Genomic DNA, 25,987 nt, shown 5'->3' on the forward strand with positions numbered 1-25,987 from the left:
ACAGTTATCTAAGCGCTCTTGTCTCTACTACCTTCCAACCTCACCCGCAGCCGTGTTGATATGTATATCGGGTTTTAGAAGCAAGAGCAATCGCCGTGGCCTCCACTTCAGACCTACAGATAGAATGAAGAGAGCATAGGCTTTGTACCGACTTCCGTTCATAGGGCCTTTCGTCTGTCCTTTCGAAGTCGATCTTCTGCGAGTCTATGACGTCGATATCGGTATTTAAGGTTATCCATAACGACGAACTTGTCTTCTCGCAGAACTGGCTTCGGGAACGACTCACCAAGCTCATGATCAAGAAGGCTATCAATCAAGTGTTGAAGCCCCATTTAGCTGCAATGTCTGCTGGAGGTGCTGCTGCCGGCTGTGCGTCTTATTCATGGGCTGCCGTACCCTTCACAACCTTCCCTGCGCAATGGCCTTACACGGAGACGGATATGCGTCGTATGGACCCTTCGCCGGTGAGCTCCGTGTTGTTGAGCCTTATTATTCTGTGTTGAAAAGCTCTTCAGGACTCCAACTTCTACTCTTCTCCCCGTTTCGTGACACACATCGATGATCGCGCCATCGGCGTACTCGAGAGGTATTACGCCAGCGTCCACTCCGAGGGCATGCGCATCCTGGACATCTGCTCGAGTTGGGTCTCACATGTTCCCTCGTATGAGAGTCTTGAGCTACACGGTCTGGGTATGAACGAGACTGAGCTCAAGGGGAATCCCGCTCTGCAAGGGCGGTATAAGGTCATTGATCTCAACGTTCGTCCAGCTGGGTGGAAAAGCGAGTATGGCGGCACACAATTTGATTCAATCATTTGCACTGTATCGATTGATTATCTTGAGAAGCCACGTGAGGTACTCAGCGAAGTTGCAGGTTGCCTCAAACCGGGCGGCTATGTTCATCTGGCAATCTCCAATCGCTGCTTTCCTACAAAGGTAGTCGGAAGGTGGCTGCGTATTTCGGAGGAAGAGAGGCTGGAGATGATAGCGAACTATTTCCATTTTGCGCGATCGCCCTTCGGCCATGACACAGATCAGCGACCGCAGTCGAACTTTGAACCGGGCCAGCTGTACGTTGCTATTGAGAAGATCACACTCAGTGATGGGCAGGGATGGACTGATCCATTGTGGATTGTCAGAGCAAAGAGACGATAGATATAGTAATGTAGTACGCGCGCCACGGAATAATGTTATCTGACTGACCTGACCCGAACAGAAACGCTCCAGAATATGTCTCCAGATTAATCCCATTTGATCTCCGCAGAGCCGACACACTTCCCTTTGAAATACCTCTCCGCCTTCAACTCTACACCATCAATGGTAAGCCGGATGTCATAGTTGACTTCGTAGTACGGCTGCCCGTTGGTCGCAATAAGGCGCTTGAACTCGCTAAAAGGAAGTCCTGTGAAATCACTCGACAGCACACATAGTTGCCTCACGCCTGGAAGCAGTTCGGATGGGTTTTCTTGGGAATACAAGAACTCGGGACACTTGTCTGAGTCAATTGCATATATTGCCGTCTTGAACACAGGGAAGTTCCGTGCCGTAACATGACGGAAGAAAGGGTACGTCACGGTAGCCCGCTCGGTCACTTCTGTGTTTTTGGCCACCAAAACCTTGCAAATTCCACGACACACCGCGTCACCATTGGCGCCGTCCAGGGAAAATACTTTAGGGTGTTGGCTTGGGTCGAAGGTCTTGTGAACTTCCATGACATAATGGCAACGGGTACGCCTAGCTTCCACTCGAGCACCTTCGTGGTAGGAGGGGTCACGACGAGCTACCAAGTCCAATGCAGCACCGTGAACGACAGCAAGTTCACGCCCGGGACTTGACCGGATGAGCGAACTCCATTGGGGACCAGTGTGTTCCTTAATGTAATCGAGAAGGTATGGTGAGAGTGCGAAACCTCCAACGAATATGATTGCTTCGAGGGGCACGCGCGCTGTCCTGATTCGAGCAAGTTGAGCACGGATAAGGTCAAGGATATCTTCCATTGTGCGTGTAAAGATGGTTGTCATCTCGTCACTAAGGAGTTGTTAGAATTGATGCTCGTCTCGTCAGAACAGTCAACTTACTTTGAGAACGTCATATGGTTATTCTCGAAGCCAATTTCAGGATAATCATGCGAGACGAGACCGCAGTAGATATCGTGAGCATGCTCATGTCCATTCCAGCCAAAGTTTCGCTTCACTTGTTCTTCGAAACGCAAGAGGCACGTTGTTCGTATTGCTGCTTTGTCGGCTGTTACTCGCTGGGAACCAGGCCGCATTCGAGAAAGCCTCCCCTCAAGAAGAGTTTTGAAGTCGCGATCCAGTTGAGAGCTACCACAAATCCCACCTGTAGGCACCGTGCACTCTTTCAGTACGAACGGATCCGACTTAGTCACTTGGTAAGCGACGAGATCAACTGTACCGCCGCCGGCATCGACCACAAGTAGACCGTTTCCAGGCCGAATCTCTTTCGTCAATCCATCGGTACGTGCGCAGTATTTGGCGGCTGCCTCTGGTTCACTCATCAAGATAACGTTAGGAATTTCATTGGGCTGGACGAACCGGGCAGCCGCAAAAGCCTCCTTGGTCTTCGCACGAGCAGAATCTGACCAACTTGCTGGATGAGTGAGTATGTAGTGAAAGTCGTGCTGTGCAGCTGTCCACCCAATGTTTTCGAAGGCATGAAATAACACTTGACGGATCTTACTCAAGTAGTCGGCGCAGACATCAACCGCCGTTAAACCAGGAGGAAGGGGAAAGTCGTCAAGGTCGGCAATCTCGCGACTTGCAACTGGGTCAAGGTGGAGCTTAAACCACTTGCACTCCACAGATCCTGGAACCGAAGCAACTAAGCCTCTTTTCACCGCCAACGTCTGTGATCCCCATGCACAGACATTATTCAGCGAGTCGTAATGCAATACCGTGGGTACCTTCAGAGGACGTCAATGCCGTAACATTTTGAATGACTTGCGTGCTTACCTTTTGCTCTACTGAGCTATCATCGCCAGGCCAACGAGTGATTGTAAGCGGTTGCAGATTCTCGGGATTTGCAGGAGATCTACGCCAAGCGGCGACTCCGGAGTAGGTGGTTCCCTATTCGTCCGCTTGTTAGTGATCAAGAAGTATGGGACGCAATGGAATGACGTACAAGATCAATTGCAACAAAAACTTCTGGTCGCGAGTGTGCCTTCGGCTTGTGCACTTCTGCGATAGATTCGCGGAACGAGCCCTTCGAGCTGCCTGATTTCGGCGAAAGATCAGACGTTGGACTTCGAAGTTTCGAAGCCTTTTCAGTCTTGATCGTGGACTTCGGCGACGACTTTGACTTCTTACAACCGAAACACATCTTGGTTTTATCACTGATAATCGTCGCAAGGACCTCAGGGAACGAGTGTGCTTTTTATACCACGATAGGCGACAGGCCATATGGAGGCTGCGCATTCAAAGGATCCTGCCGCTTTCATTATGGTGCGTTCCAAGATTCTTCCTATACGAGGATCGGCCGTTGGGTTGACGGTTTTCTCCCGCGCACTCTCGAGGTCTTGAAGTCGGTCCGGGGTTCGGGATCCTGTACGTCTTGAACCTCACAAAAACAACGACCCTCTATTTTTGGACCATGGTCGCGGTCCGGATGCGAATAAGAGAGAAGGGAAGCTTTCCGCAAAGGGGAATAAGCCGTGCGCGGTATGCGAAGGCTTCGATCAGAGTGCTATTCTTAAAGGACGGCTTTGCACTTCCGGCGGATCATTGCCGCAAATCCCCCCCTCAGGCAGCCATAATCGCCCACGGTAGCGGAGCGTAATACTCCGTTTAAGTAGAAACTGCTCAGATTGTGGACCATATAATGGCCCTCTGTCCCCCCATTCGCTCATCCACTTCTGCGGCCGCAGGTGATCTTGACAAACTATCATGTCGGTCGCAACATCTGTGTACAGCTTCTCCACCGCAGGTACCTATAGCATTACCGTGTTTGACTGGCAAACTCGCGGGACTGCAGTTAGGTTTTTCACCGCTTTGACTACTGTGACGGTGTACGAACCGAATACTACAACGTATGTCACCACGGCACCCGAAGCAGCCGTCAGCAGCACCGATAGTCCATCAGCGACAATTGACCCCACGGCGAGTGTTACGGACACGACTTCGTTGGTGCAAACTCCCGCTCCCACCGCCAGTACCTCACCCAGCGACTCGGTTTCAGTTGAGAGTTCTCCGTTCACTACCAGTGTTCCTTCTAGTACGGCGACAGACGATTTGTCATCCAGGACATCGTTCGAAGTTACCGAAGCGGCTACCTCGTCCCCGGGAGCCTCATCTACGTCTCTGCCGCCGTCCTTCAAAGACCTTCTCCGATCAGCCAACCTCCAGGCATTGCCTACCAACCAGTGCTATGATGATACCGGAGAGCTTGTTGCTGGGAAACCTTTGGGAAACGGTAATGTCACCGAACCTCCTCGGCTGCGTGTGTTTATCATGCTAACTCTGGGCTTGTAGGCTCGTGCAAGAATGGTTCGGACGCTTCCATGGTCGCTGGTGCTGCCGTAGGCTGCTTGTTTGGTGGTCTGCTTCTGGGTCTTCTTGCGTTCTTCCTTCTCACCAAATATCGCCGACGTCGAGTCTCGAATGCCTCACAATCTACAAAATTTGGCCCCGTGGACGACAAGGATGTCATGTACGAAGTAGTGCCGATTTCACCACACAATGCAGTTGGGCGCTCCGTGTCCGATTCTAGTCTGGGAGCGGATACGGACAAAACGGCGGCTGTTATTAACTCAAACGCTACGAAGTTCGCTGCTCTTGCGTCTCCAGCTGTGTTATGCAAAGTCAAAGAACCTGAGCAGTTCATCTGGCAAGAAATCGTCGTGCACAGTGACTCGTACTATGTTTCAGAGTTCAAAAGTCTGCGCGACAAGGTGCACTCATTGGCGCGCTCGCTTCATGGACGGTTCAAGAGAGAGAGTGTCAGTGATCTGGTGCCAGTTTGCAAAGACATTCTACCTGAGGATATCACCTCATCATCATTGGTCGATAAAGGCCCAGAGTATTACACTGTTGTCGTCACCGCCTTACTCGCCGGTGCTCTATCAACTTTGGTATTCGAGCCATTTCACCCTGAGATAGTCCTTGAGCAGGGCCGCGTCTTTGAGCAAGTGTACAGGAATATTGAGCTTACTCATGGCTGTGATGCAGCTAGCACCTGGCGCCGTCAGACCCTTCCTGCTCTTCTTCAGGGAACCCAGGACGCCGATGTCTCTGCCACCCTTTTGTCTAAGGTTTCGAGAATCAGGGAAGCTGTCCTGCACTTCTTTGTGCCTGTGAATACGGGAACGTTCCATGAAGAGTTCGACGACATCTTTGAGCATGCGGCGCGCTTGAAGGTGGAGACTCTAGCCGAAGCGAGAACTTTCCGTTATGACTTTGTGAAAGGCGGCGGTCCTTTTGATCGTGAACATCAGATGGACAGGCGATTTAGAGGGAGTGAGCACATGGAATGTCATTCGTCCGTCGTGATGCATGACGTTGACATGGTTTTTCTGTACCAGTTCCCCTTGGTGACTGTTGTTACCGACCAAGGAGTAAAGGTGTTGCTGCGGGCGGAGGTTTGCTTGTTGAGTGAGTTCCGTTGAGGGACAGTATGACGTTTGTCTGCCTACATATGGTTACATTTTTTGCTATACAAACTCGATTTCGTGTGTGATGTTTTCTACGAAGTTCATGTGGGAACTTTCCCAAGGTGTGTCCTCCGGCCTTGCAGCACTCACGGCAACCGGCCGAAATCATCGGCCCGCTGCCATTGAGAACAACCCGCGGCGGTATCATTCCTGTTCACAATCGTTCAACATCTATGACAAATTGTCTACAAACTTTGCTCTCAGCGACAATGCCCTCTTTCATGGCGTCCTTGCCAATGCGCTTCAAGTCGAACATCCTTTTGTTCATCATACTCTTCCTTGGGCTCGTCTGTAAGTTTCACCCATCTCGTCCCTGGGTTGAACACCAGCCGGTACGAGACTTTCTTTGATACATTCTTCCAGTTCATCTCATTACTATTCTTGACCTGGTCTTCGTCCAGAGACGCCCCAAAGACGTCCTTGATCACAGTAAATGGAGCGACAAGGCCTTCAGTAGGTTATGGAATGCTATAGGTGCCTTCTGCCATGTCTACCCTCCCATACGAAAGTGCTAACAGGAAATCAAAGGTGGCCAGATCGCCGAGGACGAGACTGACGACATAAAGAAGCTGACTTCGGAGGTCTCGGGTGTTGTACTTGATCTTGGTCCTGGCACCGGCCTCATGCTTCGTCATCTCAATGCATCACAATGTGCTCGGGTTATTGGTATAGAGCCGAATCCTGACTTCCATCAGGAATTGCTCGCCAATGCCAAACGGGCCGGCCTAATGGATAAGTACACCCTGATCCCTACGGGCGTGGAGAACCTCGCAGCTTTGCAGGAAGCAGGACTAGGCGAGGGTAGCATAGACTGCATCATCACCATCAAAGTCCTGTGCACGGTTCCACAACAGCGGGCTGTCATCGCACATCTGTATAGGCTTTTAAAGCCTGGTGGACTGTGGCTCTTATACGAACATGTCGAAAGCCAAGATAGTTTCGCGAGGAAACTACAACGCGCACTTGACCAGACGTGGAGTAAACTGCTAGGAGGGTGCCACATCACTAGGAACACTGTCAAAGAGCTCGGTCTGGCTGGAGCATGGGAATCCTTTGTGGTCGAAGACGCTCAGGGAATGACCGGGTACGAAGCTCTAGCTTTTGTGAAAGGGAGATTGATCAAGGCACAGGCAACGTAAGCGGTGCAGAGGATTGAGAGATTCGATGAAACATGATAATAGTCTCCTGTCACAATATTGAATACTAATAATCACTCGCCGTACTCCTCAATGACACTCCTCGGCTGCTTATAGACCCCAAGTGGAGTGTAATCGATATCATAGCCAAACGCTCTTGGACCTCCGAGTTCGAGGCCTCTAGGGGTGTCGGTCCATCTAGGAGACGCGGCAATACCAATAACCGTGACACGAAGTCCGTAACGATAATCAGGGACACCCAAGGCCCTCCCGTTCTGTGAATCCAGAACACAGATGAGATCGGGAACGGTAGCAAGCATCTGCTTCGCGCCGTCCGGCAACTCGAGCTCCGCTAAAATGTTTTCATTCTTGAACGGGATGCGCAGTTTGCCGGAGAATTCGGTCTGACCGTCTTGCTCTTCTTCGTCCTTAGACAGCGCCTCGATAATGGTCTGTCCATATGAGTGACCTTTGAATAACTTCTGTTCAACGCCCACAATCTTACCCACGAAGAGTTTCTTTGCGGTCTCTGGTCCACCTGCTTCAGCAATGATGGCATCTGCCACTTTGGCGACGGTGTTGGTCTTGTTGGCCAGTGCAATAGCACGTCCAATACGCCAGGCAAACGAAACGGTATTGAGAACAGCTCTCGATCGAACTTTGGCACCGGTTAGTGGACGAGCTGCCAAGCCAACTCGCGAACCCATCTCGGAGCAGGCAGCCCGCAAGGCAACGTCCACAATGACATCGTCGTTCGCCTTGGTCATGACCATAGATCGACCGTCACCACTTGAGATAGCCGCTGGAATAAGCTGCCCCTCCTCGTACACGCAGATCGTGGTCTGGTAGTAAGTAGGGTAGGCGCGGCCCATAAGATCGGCATCCACAACAGGCCTATTGAAGTATCGCGAGCTACCAATGATGAGTGGCTGCAATCCATTCCCACCACCAATCTCAAGGCCCATGGCGGCGTCGAAGTCCTCCAATCGCATGTATTCCAGTAAGTCTCGCATTGCCTCGACGCATTCATCCGCACCAAGACGTTCAACCGATACGGCAGGACTGCCCATGTGTCCTCCCCAGCAAACAACCGCATCGTCTTTGAGGGACTGCTGGTCAACAACGCGAACCTTGTGACCTTCACGGATCATATCACGTAGTTGAAGAAACTCGGGGTATGGGTTACCGCCACCGGCACAGCCAAGGACATAGCATCCATCAGCAAGCCATTCCACGTCTGTTTCGGTCAAGTGCCATTCCTTGCCTATGATGTTAGGGCGATAACTTGAGATGTCACCGACGCTCTTCGCCGTAGACTTGGTAAAGGCAGCTTGTTGCTTCTTGGCCTCGATATGATCTGTGCTATCGTCGTCCGTTTCGTCGGAGCCGTCAATCAAGACCTCCTGTTTAGCAAGGCGAGAAATGTCGAGGTCGCCAGCAACCTTGACGACAATCCTGACTTGATTGGCAACATACTGCAAAGGGATCGTGTCGACCTCTGCCACGCGCACGCTATCAGGCCTTGCCCCGGCATCTATGGCCTTCTGAATCGCCTTGTTTGTGACTTCTTTCACCGTCTCAGCGACTGATTTGTCCGAGACGTTTTCAATGGTGTCTACTGTCCCACCAACTTTGGCGATAGCAGCTCCAACGGCGTTGGCGACATCGTGAAAGGGAGGGCGAATGACTTTTGAGACTCCGGCCAGTTCCACAGGCGAGATGATGCTGCCTCCACCTACAAGCAAAACGGGAACAGGTTCCGGCGATGTCTTCATCAGGTCAACCACATCCTCAAGCAGCTTCTTCATTGCGGCCTTCGCTTTCACAACCGTATCGGCTTCAACGGACTTGACAAGAGACGAGTTGCCGACATCCGCATCTCCAGCAGCGACAGTAATGTCGGTGGCGGTGAGGGTCTCACCACCGAAGACCCGAGCAGCAGTAGTTAGGTAATGACCAACCGAGTCAGGACCTACTGTGACCTTTCCGTCGGACAGGACACGGACGATAGATCCACCTCCCAATCCGATTGATTCAATTGCAGGCATGGAGTAGTTGATACGCACGCCAGCTACGGTAACGTATGCAGATGCCTGACGAGGGAAGCCAGAAGGCAAAAGCATACCAACGTCTGCTGTCGTACCACCAATGTCGACGACAACCATGCCGACTTTCTCGCTATCTGCTTCACCAAGTCCGCTGAGGTATGCTGCTCCGCGCATAGAGTTGGTTGGGCCGCTGGAGAAGGTACGAATAGGCAGTCGAGAAGCTGACTCGGCATCGACAAGAGTTCCGTCATTCTGAGTAAGAAAGAGAGGGCAATGAAGATTCAAACGACGCATCGCAGCGCGGAAAGCTTTGATGGTGCGTTTGGCGAATGTGAGGATAGAAGCATTCAAAATCGAAGCATTCTCGCGCTCGAGGAGGCCAAGGTTGGCAATTTCATGAGAGCAAACGACGTTGACATCTTCTCCGAGTTCGCGGAGCACGATCTTCCTTGCAACTTCTTCCTGCTTGAAGAACTCATCGATGGGCGAGTAAACGCCAGAGATGACCACATTCTTCAAGCCTTTCTCTTTCAGGATCTTGCATTCAGCAACGATCTCGTCTTCTTTCAACGGGCGGATCTGAGAGCCATCAATTTGCAGTCCACCGCTGACCCATCCGTAGTGGCCACACATGATTTCCTTCAGCGCAGGAGGAAAGTCCACGAAAGGCGGAGTAGCTCGCGTGAAGTTGCTGGACAATCGAATGACACCAACGCTCGCCAGCCGGCGAACGTCTTGCTCTACGATTGCATTGATGAAGTGAGTAGTACCAATGGTGAGTGAAGCAACATCTTTCGGATCCACCTTGCTATCTGCGAGAACAGCTTTAACGGCGTATTCGATGCCGGTAGTAACGTCAGGCGTAGTAGGTGACTTGAAATGAGCAATGATACCGCGGTTGGGAGAAGATCGCAAGGCTTCGTCGAGAAGAACAGAATCGGTGTTTGTGCCTCCGACATCGACTCCGATGCGGATGGAAGGGCTTGGTGACACCATGTTTACTCTGTTTACAGGTAGGTAGGTACCTCTGAAGACGTAAGGCTACCAGGAAACCTTTATAGGCAATGGCACAGCATGTATGCCGCAACCCGACCCGAGATCATGTCGCGTAACGGACATGTATGCTGATTGATTTGGTGGGGCATCTTTTGGTGGTTGGTTTCCCAGTCCCCCACCTTACCGGTATCGATAAACACCGCGGCCAAGTACCGGCTCCCCCACCAAACTCCTCGGACTCCGTCGGAAGTCGAAACATTGAATCCCTACCGATATATACGAGAGCTGTCAATTGGTAGTGGGCAATGGGCATGGTGGACTGTGAATGTCCAGATAGTCAAATGGATCAGGCGGCGTTGCGAGGACCTCGGGAGGATCGTCTACGCTGTTCGAGGTGTGGATTGATCATGATTTCCTATCGTAATGGTGGAAAGTCTATCAGCGTAGTGTGCTGTAGCGAGTATATCTTCTGATACCTATCTCCTTCTGCGAGTTCATGACGCCTTGTACAAGTACACCGTGTTCGCAGTCAGACGATAGCTGTGGACTTATCCTCGACTAGAGCCAACATGAGCTGGTACGTGACCAACTACCTATACCCTCTTCCTATCTGACTAATATTTCTAGGCTCATAAACAAAATCCAACTTCCAGATCATCACGGCGTTGCCGCCTCTCTATGGGTAAGGTTCTCATCAGCACTTGTCCGTATACCTCGTACTGATCGCCGTCCAGAGCAACGCAGATCTCATTCCCCTCCCACCTTCCCGCCGGACATGGGGTCCTTGGGCGTTCGTTGGTTTCTGGGCCATCAACAACTTATGCATCAGTACTTGGCAAACCGGCTCTTCTCTTTTAGGTCTGGGTTTGTCAGTCTGGCAAGCGATGATTGCGGTCATCATTGCGCGTATCATCATATCCCTTGTCGCCGTGTTCAATGGATGGGTTGGAGCTAAGTGGCATATTGGGTTCTCCGTCATGAGCCGCTACGTATGGGGAATCTGGGGCTCGTACATCGCTTTGATCCAGAGGATTGTGCTGAGTATCGTCTGGTGCGGAGTGCAAAGCTATACCGGAGGACTGTGCATTACAGCCATGCTGTCGGCGATTTTTCCAACATATCACAACATGAAGAATACGCTCCCGGCTTCCGCCCATATGACCACCCAGCAGTTTGTGGGATTCATTTTGTACAACTTGGCTTCGCTTCCCATCATCTACCTTCCGCCAGAGAAGACGAAAGTTCCATTCCAGTACATCAATGGGATCACTGCGGCAACCATGTTTTCTATTATGGTCTGGGCTCTAGCCACAGCTCACGGCGCAGGCCCATTGCTGAGTCAGTCATCGACGTTGCACTCCTCGACGGAGCTTGGCTGGGGCGTCGTGCATGGGATCACGACAGTCATTGGAAGTATTGCTGTGGGGCTCACGAATCAGCCGGACTACTCCAGGTTCGCGCGCAAGCCGGGTGACCAAGTTTGGGGTCAATTTGGCAGTATCATCATCATTGGCACAATCGTTCCCTTGATGGGGTGTGTCACTACTGCCGCAGCTCAGAAGATTTTCGGCGAGTTGCTGTGGAATCCTCCGGATCTTGTGCTGAGATGGCTCGATGACTATTCCGCCAAGTCCAGGGCCGCTGCGTTTTTCGCAGGGCTTGGTTTGTGCATGTCGCAATTGGGTGTAAGTGCATACCTCGAGTATGAATGACGTTCGGTGTACTCATGTGATTCTTCAGATCAACACTGTCGACAACGCCTACAGTGGCGGGATGGACTTTGCCGGGCTATTTCCCAAATACCTCAACATCCGCAGGGTGCGTTTCGAGGCGTTCAGGGTTCTTCCTTCGCTAACTCATACGCAGGGTGCATATCTTACACTCGCTATCTCTATCCTCTTTCAACCGTGGCAACTACTCTCTTCGGCTTCCGTCTTTCTGACTGTGCTCGGTGGTTATTCCGTCTTTTTGGGACCTTTGGTCGGGATTCAGATTTGCGACTATTGGATCATTCGCCGTCAACAGCTGAAGCTCTCCGATCTCTATCTGCCTTCTTCCGACAGCATCTACTGGTACAAAGCCGGTGTGAACTGGCGTACCATTGTCGCATGGGTTATTGGGTTTGCGCCCGCCCTGCCGGGATTCATCTCCAGCGTCAACCCGGGTATTGTCGTTGGTCCTCCTGCCATGCGCTTGAACTATCTCGCCTTTCCTCTTGGTACGTTACCGTCGATTACATACCGACAGTGTTCTGGGACTAACATTGGCAATACAATATAGGCTTCGCCATTTCCTTCCTCGTTTTCTTCGGAATCAATCGTATTTTTCCTCCCCCTGGTCTTGGCGAAGTAGATGATAGTGATGTGTTTGGAACGTTCACAGGTGAAGAAGCCGCCAACATGGGTATTGAGTCCTATCATGCTGGACGTGGTGATTTGGTATTGGAGGGCGAGGCAAAGGACACTTATAATGAGGTCGATGTCGTGGCAAGTGACTTGGAAAAGAAAATCCCACGAGTGTCTGCAGCTGCCCATTCGATGTAGTTCGAATAGTGTGTTCCTTTTTAGCCCATGTTACTTTGTTTTTAAGTGCTGATGGAGGAATGGAAGCATTATAGCTCGAAATGTCTTTCTCGTGATTGTGATACTGCTTATGTGAACAGACATATGCATATGTAGAGGTGGGTATACAAAAGGGGCGGAGGTTACATGTCCTACGCATATAGAGTACCATAGATCTTGAGGAACGAGTCGAACGCTGCAACACGGCGTTCAACGTAAAGCCGTCAGTCAACAAGGTGCTCCGTCCTTGCGAGCACATTCCTGGAGCTGAAGTGCATATGCATCAAAGCTCTAGGTACATGACAAGCTGAGATGTTTAGGGTTGAATCTATTCTCGAGTAGGGCGCCCAAAATCCCCGACGGTATCCCTACAAAACTAGTTATTGTGGTCTATATTCCGATTTGTTAGACGCGCGCGTACCCTGAGAAAATCATGCATAATCCGCGGCCGACTTCCGATCATGGCTTATAATCCTCACCTACATCATGGCTTTGAATCCCGAATAGTGGTCGTGGTATACACATCTCGTAATGGTTGTATTCTAGCAGGACTCCCAGACAGAATCATGGATCACACTCCTGACGTTATCATGGATCAAGTCCAGTATGATCGAGCGTTAAACCTGATATGTTTTAGGATTATGCGGAACGCTGTGATGGATTGATCCAACATTTTTCGAGCACATGTAAAGGTCCCTTAATCCAAGATAAAATTGTATTTCATTCATGACAGGGTAATCATGGTTGAACCTAACCTGTCAATAAAGGATCCTCACATAGGTAGTGCCGAAGGGTTTCCGGTTTCTAGCCGGACAGCTTCATGAAGGTAATTCTAATCCATGACATTTTCAATGAGTTTAATCCATGATATTGTCAAGGGTTATAATCCACTGTCTGCCTGGAATTTCTGCCAGAATAGTAATCCACGATGCAGTGCTTAATTCACGTGAAATCCCAGACTAATCCATGATTTTGACGTGGGTTACGTACTTGCCTGAAAAAAATCTTGTGTAATCCATGATTTATCACTTTAGAGGGCCAAAGTCCCCAGACGGATCCACAGCTGATCCAGCATATGCTTTGATGACTTTACAAAGGAGAAGTTTCTCGGGAGATCTCAAATCTGGGGTTATGGTAACGGGCATGGCGCCTGCACGCTATGAGTGTATTCTGAATCCCGGAACCTGAACCACGATTTTAGTGGGCTTGATTCATCATTTTATTCCGCATAATCCAAGATTCATGCACAATTTGGGCCGGCATAATCTCCAAAGGTCGGGCTTGATCCACAAATCGATCAAGCACATTCCCTGCTTGTTTCTGGCAAAATCTACTTGTACTAATCCATGATGCAGTGGCCAAAAACACAGAATACAATTGGGTATGGTTCACCACGGTGCTCGGAATAATCCTCAATAATGCTATGCACGCGCTACAGGCTTGACAGTGCATATGAAGTGAGCGTTATTCTCTTCAGATGTTAGTGTCAGGCTTGATCGGCGTTCAGCATTGAGGCAGTTCTTATCAGGCTTTCGAAAGGGCACGGAAAATCCATACCAAATGAGGTGTGGAAGCTAGGACTGCGAGCCATACTCGATCCCATACCGTTTCCATACTCGTCCACATACTTGTTTGCATAATTGCCCTACAGACAATCCGCTCATGTAATATACATGACATCAGCAAGAAATCATGATGTATAGTTTACTTGGCATGTAAACCACGGGGAGACCGTGTAATCAGTCGTATGATTAGACCACATGCCAACCGCCGTCATGTGATCTACAGACCGATTATCACCCTGCGGTCGCGAGAATCATGGATTTCGGAACCCAAACCATGATGTCTTTCCGCATAATCCACATTCAAGTTCGGCTTAATCCACTTTTGTCAAGGATTTCTGTGCGGATTGTAACCCCATGATCGCGCGCGGAATCCATGTCTATCTCAGACTAATCCATAATTCTGACATTGATTACAAGCGCGCCTAAGGAAAATCGGGCTTAATCGATGATTCCTGAGTTCGTGGGGCTGTCAAGGCACCGGGCACCCATACATAGCTCTACCAGAACCTCATTAATTGTCCCTATGAAGCCAGCACTTGTGTAGTTACAAGCGCTCGCACAGGCATAGTGTAATTTCTGCGTCACAATTACGAGCATGCGGTCGTGTAATCCGCTTGTGTAATGGCGAGTTCCCGCGCCTGCGGCCGGGGAAGTGAGGCTAGTGACATAAACAAATGGTGGCGCGAAAAGTGGGATCAATCGTTGATTTTTTGTCCCGGATTATGCATGATTTTCCCAGGCTTTGGCGCACCCATTGCTTCATTTAATCGGGCATAATCAATGATTTTTTTAGGTTTAATCCATGATTCTATCATGTAAGATTCTTCAAACTTGCTACAAATTGGGGGCAAATGCGCAGCATTGTGGGGGCGATAATGCGAGAAAATGAAGTGTATTATCAGTATCCTAACGGCCATGGTAGGAGTATGATAGGTCTATAACTAAGCATGTTAGCATAACCTCACTCAAAGAGAAGTATCATCTATCATACCTGACTTTGATTTTGTTTGTAGTGACTTCAAGGATTTTTGGAAACTTTTCAAGTGATTGGTGGACTCTGGTTTATATGTTCGCATTCCTGCATAGCCACACACAAAGGCCGTAATGTCATTATGATGTCATGTATGCTAATTATGTCTATGTCTGATGCCATAAACTGCGGAAGTTCTTTCCAGGCCGTAATCCATGATAATGTCAAGGACTATGATCCATGTTTCCGTCGTGGTTCTTAGCGCCACAACTGGAACACCTTTCTAATTCATATTTCCATCTGTTATGACCCACGGTAATGCAAGATCTGTGATCCATGTAACCTTCGCGGAACAGCTATAGCTGATTCTCTGTTATTTCACGCTCGCTAATTGCACCATGCCATAGCTTCACTGCTGAAGGTAACGTAACTTCGGTCCATCAATAACTTTCCCGTCTAACGTCACATTTACTGGCAAATATTATAATTTCCCAATTCACACCTTCTTCAGGAAGTCAAAGAGTCAATCCAACATATCAGCAGGCTCCCTGTGATCTTACCTGCGCTCGACCAACTAGCCCTACACTCGCAGAAATCATGGATTACGAAATCCCGTTCGATTTCGTTTGATGTAGTATCCAAATCGTGGATTAATCCTTGATCGTATCATGGATTTCAGGACGAAACCACGATCTTATTCAGCATAATACACGATAGGGTTCAGCATAATCCATGATGAAACCGGGTCCAAACCTAGAAATGTGGCAGAAACATGCAGCATTATTAGGACAAAGCGAGAGTACTAGGTAAAAATATTGTGATAGAAGTATCCTCATAGAGCTACAGTAGCAATAACTATGGTTCTGTAACTCGGGATGGTAATAAAAACTCAATGATGTACAAGCAATATCGATGTACAGACACGGAGCAGGGATGAGCTGACGAGATGGCACGAGCGATGACTACGGAGTATTGAGAAGTGAGGATCACTACTATTCCAATTGTGTAATATATACATACCACATTTTATTAGGTTAGTTTGCGCGCATGGAAATGACAGAACTTGGAATCAGGTTTTGTCATTGCCATGAGTAAAAGGTCTTAATTTCCAAAACATGAAATGTCCAGATCAAAAATACTCCCGAGTCACGAATAGAGTTATTCAAGAAACTTGGTTATCGTGGGCACAACATGAATTCAGAATTTGTTTGGGTAGTAGAATTCTTTAAGCGAGTTTATGGATACTACACACTTAAATTATTCTATCCAATGAGTGCACATATCTGACGTTCACGAATCTCAATACATTCCGCATCATCAATCCACGTCTATTGATAGCTATTGATAATACCCCAATACCACAGTCAACTCGATATTCCTCATTGTCTTCGTTGCCAAAATCCCGTTCACTGTGATCATAGTCAAATTCCAGATCGACACTGTGATTGAACTTGCACCGATTTGATGCTCCCGACGTCCTCAATGCCTTGTCTCCTGGCTGTTTCTTACCGCGTACCTTCATTTTAATCGCTTCTGGGCGGGTAAGTGAAGACTGACGAGTGGTGTTCTTGCCATCAGCATTGACAAAGTGTGGTGAGTAAGGCCTAGCATGTCCATGCATATCCTCCTCCTCATCTACATCTCCAGGTCCACAAGTATCGGCTGCTCCTTGTGAGATGAAGCTGACTTACGGGCAAGAGATCTCCGACGATCCTCCCTAGTCTCCGTGCGGTGGCGGTTTTCAGGCGTTTTTCAGGCTGAGCACTGTTGCCGACTAGTCGAATGACACGATGTCGAGCACCACCGGCGGGAGTACGGGAGGATTGTGTGACTGGTGGCAGTGGCTCACGAATTGTTTGTTTGGTCTCAGGTGGACATCCACGTTTGCCCTTTCTGTCAATGATGTAAGCAACATCTGCAGCGGGAGGGCGAGGTGTGCGACCTTCCTTCAGGGCATCATGAACTTCAAGATCATATCTCCCACGGAACCTGCGACACTGTAATCATTTTTACATTTGATACAAGAGATGACCATATCACGGCACTCTCCTTCACGAAAGTGGAGGTAAACCTTCTGAACCTAAGGCACACAACAGGTCAGTTCAGTAATTTTGAGGCATTGGAATACCTACAGCACCAATGCAGTTGTCTTGGGTGACACGAGTGTATTAGGAGAATGGTTTCAACGAATTGAAGTCAACATCGTTTTTTAATAAGGTGCTAAATGTCCTTCTAAAGGGGCACCCGACAGTAACAATCCTCCAAAATGGAATCCACAGCTTGTGCAATCTGATGCAGATGCTCAAATCGCTCCACATTCGTCTTTTTACCTCTGAGCTGTGCGATGCGTCAGGAGGATGGCCGTAACCCATATGTTGTTGCAATTTAGCTGGACTGGGTCGTTTTTGGAGACATGCACTTGTCCCAAGGGTAGCTCCACCCTCCTTGACATCAATGCCATCCATATCCTCATCCTGGTCAACTTCACAACGATTGGCACAGTGGTCCGACTGGCCTCTTAGTCCAGCGTAGTCCTCCTAAAATGTGTTTATTTTGCTTCAAATAAGACGTTTTTCAAACCGTTTCATCGAATTTTCCAACTTCTAACTTTACAGGCTTCCTCGTCGGCCCTCGTGGCCGACTTTGTTGGGCCACGGTACACAAGCAACACTTATAGTTGAGTTCTAAACTCATGCGAATCACATGTGGCGCGCATGTGCGGGAAAAGAAGTTGTAGACCCCGAGAATAAAAACCCTTAGTACTCGACGATTAAAGGTCTAGGATTGATGGTTGAAGTTGATCCTGAGCCAGGTCAACGGAGGGCATCTTCTCGTGCCTCAAAACTCCAGATTCGATACACCGTTGAGGTGCCACCACCAGCTACTGCCCCACCGCGGGTCCCGGTGCGCGCAGCAAAACCTGTCAATCTACACCCAGCGTCTCCAGCAATTCGAGAGGTGATTCAAGCGTCCGATGATGATGAGTGGGCCTTGGAGGCCTATTGGATTAAGTATAGCACCTCTCGCCCAAACACCAAGCCGTACATATGCGCATTTCACCAACGGAGATTTTGGCAAACCTCCTAAGACCCTTGGAGAGAAAGCCTTGGAGGACTTGCAGAACGATCCTCTCTGCCCTGAAGACATCTCCGCTTCTGACCATGCCCTTGACGTTGGGTACCAGATCATCCGCGGTTCAACAAAATCCCCGATGTCTCGACTGCGCTCCACTGAAGACTTCGAGCAATCGAAGGAGACCGTTTCAGACCTTCAACAGCATGGGGCAGGTAAAGGGAAGAAGTGGGCTGTTCATATTACGCTCAAGATTGATTTCAGACCTGCCGACAGTACCAGCAGTGAATCCGATGGTGAACTACCCAATGCTGCTAGGACAAATAAGGGTGGACGCAAGGATAAAGGCGAAAAGAAGTACGGGAACAACCCTACGAAGCGTATGCTGAAGGATATTGAGAAGGCAAACAAGAACAATCAATTCAAACAGTCGGTTTAAGCGAGATGTCAAAACCCGTCGAGATCAGCGGATCTGCACCAAGCATGAAGGTGGCCCGTGCGCATCAATCCCTTCAGCCACACCCATCAACGGCACAGCTCTCACTATATTACCCGCTGGGCAGAAGCCATGACCATGCCAAATGCGGACGTCGGCTTGACAGATCCCCCAAAAACCCCAGCCTTCATTAAGTTCAACAAGCCTACACTATCGCAAGTAGACATCTACGGGCCACCCTGTCCCGCTTCTCTTCCGACTCCAGCAACCTCCATGACGCACCTAACCGCAGTCGGCGCTTCGACCAGAAATTTCCCCACGCCTAATAAACTTCCCTCGAGCCCATTGAAAGCCGCAGACACCAATGATCTGCCCGGTTTCATGAACTTTGTCAACAGGCTTACACCCTCTTATGCTGGTTTCGAACCCTTTGTTGTTGAAGAGAGGCTGACGTGCAATGGTATGGTGTTGGATGATTTGCCGAATCTGCCACCAGGGCAAGAGATTCCAGGAGTGAAGCTGGGGCATCTCATGGCAATGAAACATCACTGGCCAGCGTTTAAGCACAGTAAGAAGGCTCGCTGTAAGTTGGCGGATGAGTTACATCGGATGGATCGGGGATCTTCAAGCCTGCTGTCTCGGAGACCTTCCACCACCTCGAGAATGACGGAGAGCTGTGAAAGGGATCGAGATAATGCTCGTGGCGATTGACTTTGAGGGTTAGCGGGTTGGCAGGGTCTCGTATTTTTGTAATCCGCAAAAGTTGACGAGTGGAGACAAATCGACTAGTAGCAGATATTTTTTGACGAGACGGCCGCTGCCTCGTAGATTGGAATGCTGCCTTCCGGTAGAACTAGGTTTTGTATCAATCCGACATGTTTTGCAGTTGTAATAAGGTTTTTGCTGGATCATTCATGGCCCTCGGGTTTTCTGACGTCCAGCACTGCGCTTGTGCCTGGTTCATCCAGGAGTCTCCAACAGGATAGTGAATGCCAAACATTGTATGGGAAACACACACAAAAACGAGCATAAACTATCGTGAGAAAGCAGCTGCGCAAGGTCTATGGAGTGTATGTTTGGCTAGACGTACTATGCTATGTCATAGCGAGCAGACCTGGAGTCTCGTCATATGTTTCATTTACGCCAATATTACCCCATGTACTTGCCTCAGCTGGAATCAAGCCGTACCCACATTTACGCATCACATTGCAACACTTTTCAGGGTAGGCATGGATCAACAATTCCAACCCTTCACTCAAGAAGTATTCCGGCTGCTCCATAGCCCACGGGTGCTCACGGTTGCGCTTGATCCAAGCCTTGAGCATTGAAGATGCGATTTCTATGGGTTGAGATCCGGCGAATACGGTGGTAGGTATTCAATTCGAAATCCATGATCAATGATCAGCTCCCGCACCCTGGGATCATGATGAGTGCCACAGTTATCCATGACAACCACACTATGCTTTGCTGGGAAGGGTTTCAGCACGTTCAGCAGCTTATCCGCCATAAAATCCACAAACCGGTGCGCATCAAAGCTCCCTTGGTAGACCGAATGGCAGATCATCCCTTCTTGGGAAAACGCAGGAAGTAATGATGACAATCTCAGACCTCTTTGAATGCCTCGATCTTCACACGCGGGTGAACTATGCGGAGCATATCCAAATCTGCGGAAAGCAGACCTATTGTCGACGGCCGTTTCGTCAAGGAAAACAAGTTGATCCATGGTGTAGTCGGCGAAGTGGATGCTATGGTGGCTTTGTAGGGTAGAATTGCGCTGGGCAGCTCTGACTGAGAGCCTTTTCCAGGTCCACCCGATTTTGCGCAGGTATCTAAAGACATCGAGCCAGTTGAGATCGGTAGCTATCAATTCATTGATGTAATCAGCTGCCTCATTGTGATATAGCGTAGGAGTATTGCTGTAGAGGATCTGAATGTGCTACAAGCTTTTCAGTCAAGTCATTGAATGCGCGGGGGAGAGAGCATACCATCCCAATGTCATTGTCAATCTTCCCTGGTCGGCCTAGTCTGAGTGTTTAGGAGCAGAGGAATCAGCAGACGCGTCATACTGGTTCTTAATTCTGTAAACGGGGGACTTGTGCTTTCCGGTCCATTCAGCAATGTCACTCACAGGCTGACCACTTAGTAAAACACGCACAGGGAGCTCGGTGTGCGCCTATCCCTCGATGAAGGCATCATTCAAGGACCTACACAAGCATCACTCGGTACTGATCGATGCCCCAACTTGCTCGTGCTCCACGTACAGCGTGCGACTGACACGTACAGTGTTTCCCGCCCGTGGCCATGGGCACACGTTACCGAGTCGATTGACGCCGATACCGACATAGCAGAGCTCATACAAACGCACAGATACTTCAACTACTTCAACATCTTCTCTAGATAATTCCTTGCCGATGTCCAGGATTCCATGGCTTTAAGGTTACTTAGAGTGTAATCTCCCGGCTAATCCGTCGGCAATCAGCTGGGCGCAGTTGGCTTTGACGGCTGGCGGCGCGCGCCAAGGTCAAAGTAAAGCGCGCCCTCGACGAAACATCGAATATACTGTGCCGATAGGTAACCTTCCAACCAACAACGACGTTCTCTATTTATACCCTTATAATATATATCGACGGGCTCCGGCAGCAGGCTCAGTAGCTGAAAGGGAAGGTAATCCGGATATGTTCGCAATTCAACCAATGCGCCCGCGCAAATCCGTTCTCGCTGCCATCGCCGTGTTCACCGTCGTTGCGCTGACCCTGTCTCTTCTAACGATCAACGGACAGCTGTCGTCGACTTTCGAGGGTGTTCGCGGTATGAAAAACCCCCCAGTTGAAGAAGTTGCTGACGCACCTCCTCGCGAGCCAGTGGGCACGCTTAATCCGATCACTATCGATCATCAACTTCCTGCAGTTGCTGCCGCCAATATCGTATCTGGCATGCACAGCACCCCTCTTTTCATCGGATTCACTCGCAACTTCCCCCTTCTCCTCCAGACCGTCACGTCATATGTCGCCGCTGGCTGGCCTGCTTCCCAGATCCACGTCTTCGACAACTCTGGTACGATGGACAGCAATGAACTTGGACTTTTGACTCCGTCCAACCCGTTCTTTTGCAACTATACTATGTTGACGGATGTGTACGGAGTCAACGTTGACTGGACACCAAGTCTTCTGACTTTTGCGCAACTTCAAAACCTCTACATCTCCACCGCCATCAAAAACAAATGGGACGCCTTCTTTTGGTCGCACATGGACGTGGCTATTCTGCCCGACTCTGACGCCGAGAACTTCGAATCGTTCTACTCTCGCGTACTGTCTTGCGTGAAGGAACACACTGCTTCGCCCAATTGGGGGTTTCTCTGGTTTAGGTACGATTGGCTTTCCTACGTCAACGTCAAAGCGATGAAGTCACTTGGCGCTTGGGATCCGCTCATTCCCTATTATACCACCGACTGCGATATGAACGCTCGCCTTAGGCTTTCGGGCTTCTCTACCGCCGAATGTACTGCGGGACACATTTTTGACGTCGGAGCTGCCATCGCAAACCTTTCCGATTTCTTCTTTGAGCCCAAGGACATGGACCATTATCGCGAGCTTAAGGTAGAGCTGGATGCATTACACGACGATAAGCACGGCCACCCGACCGGGAGATTGTCTTGGCAGAAGGGCCAAACTGGCGGCGAGGGTGAACCCTTTTACGTTGACCCCAACGGTTTCCAGCGCGGGTTGGACGTCTGGATCAACACGGGTAAGGATGTGTACGCTGAGAAATGGGGCATGGGTCCCAACTGCGGACTCGAAGGCAAGACGCTTCAAGACATGTGGCACTGGAGGGACCGTCGTTGAGGAATTGTTAGTGACGCTGCGATGCCGCTGGACGGCCGCGAAGTGTGTGAGGACGGACGACTATTTCATAATGGATATCACCAGCATCGATTAGGTGACGGACTATTCTTACATGCGGAAAATACCATCAATAGAACCGCATCTTTACCAAACAAAATTCATATTTCCAAGATATACTGGTATCCAACTCCACAAAGCTCATAGGTGCCCATAACCATGTCTCGCCGCCATTGCAGCACTCTTCAACGTCTCCACATGGTCGCCGTAGTAAACGTACAGCATTGCAATGCCTGTCGCAAACATCACGAGAAACGCCGTTGCCTTTCTCCTTCCGAGCCTGCCAAATTTCGACTTCAACGACTTTGCACGAATCAACACTGCCTCCATTTCTTTGGTTCCCATCTTGTACCACATCAATCCTCCCAAAGCAATGCTGTACCCAAAGATTTGAGTACCGGTGATGGGATCACCGAAGAGGAGGAAAGACGCAGAGACGAGAAGGATATCCTTCAATACACCAGAGAGGGTGAGAACGAGAGATGAAGTGCGGCCGATAAGGATGACCACAGAGACGTTCAGCATGAAAGCGACGGCCGCGGTGAAGAGAAGGAAGGGGACGCCTACGCGCAGGATGTCTTCGATACTCAAACGAGGACCCTCAAACACCATAGCGATGACCGTCAAAAAGGAAGCACAGACCGGAGCAAAATAATGAAGAGAGACCATGGGGTCCATCTTGTGCCCGCTCGAGCTCAGCAACTTCTGGACCATGACCAGACGGGTTGCTTCGAAGACAATGCCGAGAGCCTGGAACGCGACGCCGATCGCAACAAAGTGGATCTCTCCGTAACTTGCAATCATTACTCCGAGAACAATGACGAAGACATTCATGAATACCTTCTTCGACGGCGCAGCCATACCGAAACCCCAGGATGCAAACAAGACTACGACCGGCGTGGTAGCCTTGAGCATCTGAATGAAGGCCACAGAGAGATAGATGTACGCCTGATTCGAAAAGATCAAACTCGCCGAAAAAGCAACTCCAATAGGCAACACGCTTTTGCTCCATTGAGACCAATCCATAGGATTTTCATGTCGCGAATCCAACATCTTTGTCGTTTTTGCCAAGATTCGGGTTGCCGCGGTTGCGAATGACATGTGCAACGCCGTCAGGAAGATTGGGAAGGGAAACCTCAATGTTGACAAGATGTACTTGTTGAACAAGATCACGGACGACGAGAGGGCGATCCATACGGCGACGTAGAACGCGGGATGAATGGCGTCGCGTGTTGCGACAGCTGGTTGGGAAGCAGTCGTCGGCGGAGGCAGCTCTTGCGTTTTCTGATCAGTGGTTGACTTCTCCATCTTCACCGTCGTCGTCGTTCGTCCAATTGATCCAATTGATCTCTTCCTTGCAACTAATCTGGCGGTCCGTTATCGGAATTCAATCCTCGCGGTCGGCACCAAATGCCGGTGGAAGATTAAGGTTAAATTAGAGGAAGGGCATCGCGAAAGGGGCGTGGTTAGTTAATAGTTAATGTAGATCTTGCCAAGACTCAACTGGAGTATTGATATTCAAACTGGGTATAACTGTTATCCTTTTTATCCTACTTTCTCGCGTTTTCCATGTTCTCCCTCACCTCTCTACGCTTCTCTTCGTCTACCTCTCCACCGCCCAGTTCCTTCACGGCCTTCTTGGCATTGGGCAATCTTCTTTCATCGTTCATTCTCGAGTTGATCATGTCAGGGTTGCCCAAGGTAAGCTCGACACCACCAAAGACACAAGCATCGACGGCTTCCACTCCGAGCATGAAACTGTGATCCTGGTTGCCGACCTCGTACTTCCAGCTTCCGAAACGCCCTCTAGATAAAATGCCGAGTTCCTTCAAAGCGGGTAGAATGACATCGAGTGCGCCATCACGCTCGAGAGTAGGTGTAGGGTAGCCATGGTCGAAAGCGCGGTGATAGACGCTGACGATTTCGTCTTCCGGCTGTAATAGCGTCGTTGAGACGGCGCCGGCAATGGTGGACGCGAGAATAGAAGCAGTGGTTGAGTCGAGCGGCTTCATGGTCGACTCGGAGATCTCAAACATCAAGCTCCAGTATGGACCCTCCTTGTCCTTTCCCCTGCCCTCAGTAGGTGTCTCGTGCGTCCACTGACCAGCAGTGGTGATGGTCGGCAAGCGAACGTGAGCTTCAGGCTGGTTGCCCGGCGAGTAGTTGGAAAATATGGTCGCGCGGTAGAATGGACAGTCGTCTTCGGGGAAGTAGAGCCAGCACTTGTCTCCGATGCGGTCCGGGCGCTTACCGCGAATACCGACACCGACGACGTGGGTAGTGCTGTAAAAGAGATTCTTGGCGGCGTCGACGACGTCCGATCGGGGAGGGTCGAGCACGGAACACAAGTAGTCCAAGGGCATAGTGGTAATCAAGTTCTTCTTCCATGTGATCTCCTTTCCATCGTCCAAAGTGACTGTCCGGGAGTCGGTGTTGACCTTGGCGACCTTTGCACCCAGCCTGATCTTTTCTTGCGGAAGCGTGTTGCCCACAGCGGACCAGATACAACCCGTTCCACCGACAGCGGGAAACCTGAAAGTCGAGTTAGGACCCCAGCTCTCGCTGCACTTGTCTTCGATTACGTTCTTGACGACCATCTTGAGATTGGGAGCAGCAACGCGTTCACCGAGCCAGCGGCATTGCATTCGCGTTGTAGGGACAGCCCAGACCTTGAAGTTGTACGGGCGCATGAAGAGATCAGCGATGCCGTCACCCATCGTGCTGAGAATCCACTCGTCGAACGTCACGGGCTTGTTGGGAGCAGGGTGGGTAACGGCGTCGATCATACCCTCTAAACACCTGATCTTTTCCTTCTGTGGGAGTAAAGCGAGGTTGTTTTGGTAGGGATAGGGTACCCAATTGCCGAGCGATCGAACGTAACTGATTCGACGATGAACGTGCCAGTCTTCCGGATGAGGAAGGGCTTCGTTGAGGACATCGTCAAAGTAGGCGTAATGAGAGAAGATTACATGGCCGCCGACGTCGAACAGGAAGCCCTCCTTAGTCGTGTCCGTCGTAGCCAGTCCTCCAACGCGATCAGCGGAATCAACAAGCGCCCATTCGATGTTGGGAAGGCTGAGGTGGTGTAAACGTTTCGCGGCGCCAAGACCGGTCGGGCCTCCTCCTGTTGCAATTGATCCGTCAGTAAGAGATCTCGAGGAGAGTTCAGTTGAATCGACGACGTACCAATTACAAGAACGTCGACTGATTCCATTCAAATTCGAATTGAGAAAACGAGTGACTTTTACTGAGACGTGTTCGGTTTCTCGTCGGTTAATTAAGCGGGGCTTCTACAAGGTCGCATCAGACCGCATACTGCCAAGTGCAAAATTCTTGACAAATGCGCGTTTCATGGGCCCCCGCGCGGGGTTGTCACCTCAACACCAGATCAGGGTAGCTAAAGGCCTGGACCGTAAGGTGAAGACGGTTAAGAACAGTTCAGAGCCCCAGCAGTTCATTGATGTCCTCAAATCATCCGTAGCATCACTCTTCCTGCCGCTGTGACCTAGGGTTAGGGTTAGGGTTAGGGTTAGGGTTAGGGTTAGGGTTAGGGTTAGGGTTAGGGTTAGGGTTAGGGTTAGGGTTAGGGTTAGGGTTAGGGTTAGGGTTAGGGTTAGGGTTAGGGTTAGGGTTAGGGTTA

At 50.0% G+C, this 25,987-nt stretch overlaps 11 protein-coding genes across 11 annotated transcripts; 7 read left to right on the forward strand and 4 right to left on the reverse strand.

The window, feature by feature from the left end:
- The first annotated feature begins 87 nt into the window (after positions 1 to 87).
- Positions 88 to 1,377, forward strand: SAICODRAFT_173551 (uncharacterized protein). Its single transcript, XM_019165787.1, has 3 exons — positions 88 to 464; positions 516 to 1,164; positions 1,216 to 1,377. The coding sequence occupies exons 1-2, from the start codon at positions 207 to 209 to the stop codon at positions 1,152 to 1,154; spliced, it is 897 nt and encodes a 298-aa protein (XP_019021570.1). The 5' UTR covers positions 88 to 206; the 3' UTR covers positions 1,155 to 1,164; positions 1,216 to 1,377.
- SAICODRAFT_97295 (actin-like ATPase domain-containing protein) lies at positions 1,206 to 3,549 on the reverse strand. The gene is made up of 4 exons (XM_019172094.1): positions 3,141 to 3,549; positions 2,972 to 3,085; positions 2,078 to 2,922; positions 1,206 to 2,027 (listed from the first exon to the last, which is right to left on the reverse strand). Exons 1-4 carry the CDS (start codon positions 3,336 to 3,338, stop codon positions 1,241 to 1,243), a joined length of 1,944 nt encoding a protein of 647 aa, XP_019021571.1. The 5' UTR covers positions 3,339 to 3,549; the 3' UTR covers positions 1,206 to 1,240.
- Positions 3,550 to 3,620: 71 nt separating this feature from the next.
- SAICODRAFT_173525 (uncharacterized protein) lies at positions 3,621 to 5,886 on the forward strand. Its single transcript, XM_019165786.1, has 2 exons — positions 3,621 to 4,427; positions 4,487 to 5,886. The coding sequence occupies exons 1-2, from the start codon at positions 3,902 to 3,904 to the stop codon at positions 5,617 to 5,619; spliced, it is 1,659 nt and encodes a 552-aa protein (XP_019021572.1). The 5' UTR covers positions 3,621 to 3,901; the 3' UTR covers positions 5,620 to 5,886.
- Positions 5,779 to 6,890, forward strand: SAICODRAFT_31982 (S-adenosyl-L-methionine-dependent methyltransferase). The gene is made up of 3 exons (XM_019168073.1): positions 5,779 to 5,955; positions 6,028 to 6,138; positions 6,193 to 6,890. Exons 1-3 carry the CDS (start codon positions 5,901 to 5,903, stop codon positions 6,801 to 6,803), a joined length of 777 nt encoding a protein of 258 aa, XP_019021573.1. The 5' UTR covers positions 5,779 to 5,900; the 3' UTR covers positions 6,804 to 6,890.
- Positions 6,805 to 9,992, reverse strand: SAICODRAFT_97302 (uncharacterized protein). Its single transcript, XM_019172096.1, has one exon. The coding sequence runs from the start codon at positions 9,842 to 9,844 to the stop codon at positions 6,875 to 6,877; it is 2,970 nt and encodes a 989-aa protein (XP_019021574.1). The 5' UTR covers positions 9,845 to 9,992; the 3' UTR covers positions 6,805 to 6,874.
- A 76-nt stretch (positions 9,993 to 10,068) lies between these two features.
- On the forward strand, positions 10,069 to 12,465 carry SAICODRAFT_85161 (NCS1 nucleoside transporter family). Its single transcript, XM_019171392.1, has 6 exons — positions 10,069 to 10,421; positions 10,472 to 10,526; positions 10,579 to 11,529; positions 11,585 to 11,662; positions 11,711 to 12,062; positions 12,125 to 12,465. The coding sequence occupies exons 1-6, from the start codon at positions 10,414 to 10,416 to the stop codon at positions 12,385 to 12,387; spliced, it is 1,707 nt and encodes a 568-aa protein (XP_019021575.1). The 5' UTR covers positions 10,069 to 10,413; the 3' UTR covers positions 12,388 to 12,465.
- A 5,455-nt stretch (positions 12,466 to 17,920) lies between these two features.
- On the forward strand, positions 17,921 to 18,451 carry SAICODRAFT_10004 (uncharacterized protein; the record flags this gene model as incomplete). Its single annotated transcript, XM_019165157.1, has 1 exon — positions 17,921 to 18,451. One exon carries the CDS (start codon positions 17,921 to 17,923, stop codon positions 18,449 to 18,451), a length of 531 nt encoding a protein of 176 aa, XP_019021576.1.
- A 117-nt stretch (positions 18,452 to 18,568) lies between these two features.
- Positions 18,569 to 19,334, forward strand: SAICODRAFT_31985 (uncharacterized protein). The gene has a single exon (XM_019168074.1). The coding sequence runs from the start codon at positions 18,581 to 18,583 to the stop codon at positions 19,157 to 19,159; it is 579 nt and encodes a 192-aa protein (XP_019021577.1). The 5' UTR covers positions 18,569 to 18,580; the 3' UTR covers positions 19,160 to 19,334.
- Positions 19,335 to 21,017: 1,683 nt separating this feature from the next.
- Positions 21,018 to 22,462, forward strand: SAICODRAFT_31987 (uncharacterized protein). The gene has a single exon (XM_019168075.1). The coding sequence runs from the start codon at positions 21,142 to 21,144 to the stop codon at positions 22,288 to 22,290; it is 1,149 nt and encodes a 382-aa protein (XP_019021578.1). The 5' UTR covers positions 21,018 to 21,141; the 3' UTR covers positions 22,291 to 22,462.
- SAICODRAFT_31988 (TPT-domain-containing protein) lies at positions 22,454 to 23,751 on the reverse strand. Its single transcript, XM_019168076.1, has one exon. It carries the CDS (start codon positions 23,653 to 23,655, stop codon positions 22,489 to 22,491), a length of 1,167 nt encoding a protein of 388 aa, XP_019021579.1. The 5' UTR covers positions 23,656 to 23,751; the 3' UTR covers positions 22,454 to 22,488.
- An 84-nt stretch (positions 23,752 to 23,835) lies between these two features.
- On the reverse strand, positions 23,836 to 25,612 carry SAICODRAFT_85168 (UDP-galactopyranose mutase). The gene is made up of 2 exons (XM_019171393.1): positions 25,534 to 25,612; positions 23,836 to 25,471 (listed from the first exon to the last, which is right to left on the reverse strand). Exons 1-2 carry the CDS (start codon positions 25,559 to 25,561, stop codon positions 23,898 to 23,900), a joined length of 1,602 nt encoding a protein of 533 aa, XP_019021580.1. The 5' UTR covers positions 25,562 to 25,612; the 3' UTR covers positions 23,836 to 23,897.
- Positions 25,613 to 25,987: the final 375 nt, after the last annotated feature.

The sequence above is a fragment of the Saitoella complicata genome (genome assembly GCF_001661265.1).
Source record: "Saitoella complicata NRRL Y-17804 unplaced genomic scaffold SAICOscaffold_26, whole genome shotgun sequence".
In the NCBI taxonomy this organism is placed as follows: Eukaryota; Fungi; Ascomycota; class Saitoellomycetes; order Saitoellales; family Saitoellaceae; genus Saitoella; species Saitoella complicata.

Excerpts from the sequence above, each read along its gene's own strand:
- SAICODRAFT_173551 (XM_019165787.1), top strand. The coding sequence starts at position 207 with ATGACGTCGATATCGGTATTTAAGGTTATCCATAACGACGAACTTGTC. Across the intron at positions 465-515 it reads GTCGTATGGACCCTTCGCCG|GACTCCAACTTCTACTCTTC; the intron begins GTGAGCTCCGTG and ends AAAGCTCTTCAG.
- SAICODRAFT_97295 (XM_019172094.1), bottom strand. The coding sequence starts at position 3,338 with ATGTGTTTCGGTTGTAAGAAGTCAAAGTCGTCGCCGAAGTCCACGATC. Across the intron at positions 2,923-2,971 it reads ATAGCTCAGTAGAGCAAAAG|GTACCCACGGTATTGCATTA; the intron begins GTAAGCACGCAA and ends CGTCCTCTGAAG. Across the intron at positions 2,028-2,077 it reads AACCATATGACGTTCTCAAA|TGACGAGATGACAACCATCT; the intron begins GTAAGTTGACTG and ends ACAACTCCTTAG.
- SAICODRAFT_173525 (XM_019165786.1), top strand. The coding sequence starts at position 3,902 with ATGTCGGTCGCAACATCTGTGTACAGCTTCTCCACCGCAGGTACCTAT. Across the intron at positions 4,428-4,486 it reads TGGGAAACCTTTGGGAAACG|GCTCGTGCAAGAATGGTTCG; the intron begins GTAATGTCACCG and ends CTGGGCTTGTAG.
- SAICODRAFT_31982 (XM_019168073.1), top strand. The coding sequence starts at position 5,901 with ATGCGCTTCAAGTCGAACATCCTTTTGTTCATCATACTCTTCCTTGGG. Across the intron at positions 5,956-6,027 it reads ACTCTTCCTTGGGCTCGTCT|TTCATCTCATTACTATTCTT; the intron begins GTAAGTTTCACC and ends ACATTCTTCCAG. Across the intron at positions 6,139-6,192 it reads TAGGTTATGGAATGCTATAG|GTGGCCAGATCGCCGAGGAC; the intron begins GTGCCTTCTGCC and ends AGGAAATCAAAG.
- SAICODRAFT_97302 (XM_019172096.1), bottom strand. The coding sequence starts at position 9,844 with ATGGTGTCACCAAGCCCTTCCATCCGCATCGGAGTCGATGTCGGAGGC.
- SAICODRAFT_85161 (XM_019171392.1), top strand. Across the intron at positions 11,663-11,710 it reads AATACCTCAACATCCGCAGG|GGTGCATATCTTACACTCGC; the intron begins GTGCGTTTCGAG and ends ACTCATACGCAG. Across the intron at positions 12,063-12,124 it reads CTATCTCGCCTTTCCTCTTG|GCTTCGCCATTTCCTTCCTC; the intron begins GTACGTTACCGT and ends AATACAATATAG.
- SAICODRAFT_31985 (XM_019168074.1), top strand. The coding sequence starts at position 18,581 with ATGACCATGCCAAATGCGGACGTCGGCTTGACAGATCCCCCAAAAACC.
- SAICODRAFT_31987 (XM_019168075.1), top strand. The coding sequence starts at position 21,142 with ATGCGCCCGCGCAAATCCGTTCTCGCTGCCATCGCCGTGTTCACCGTC.
- SAICODRAFT_31988 (XM_019168076.1), bottom strand. The coding sequence starts at position 23,655 with ATGGAGAAGTCAACCACTGATCAGAAAACGCAAGAGCTGCCTCCGCCG.
- SAICODRAFT_85168 (XM_019171393.1), bottom strand. The coding sequence starts at position 25,561 with ATGGAATCAGTCGACGTTCTTGTAATTG. Across the intron at positions 25,472-25,533 it reads AGTCGACGTTCTTGTAATTG|GAGGAGGCCCGACCGGTCTT; the intron begins GTACGTCGTCGA and ends CAATTGCAACAG.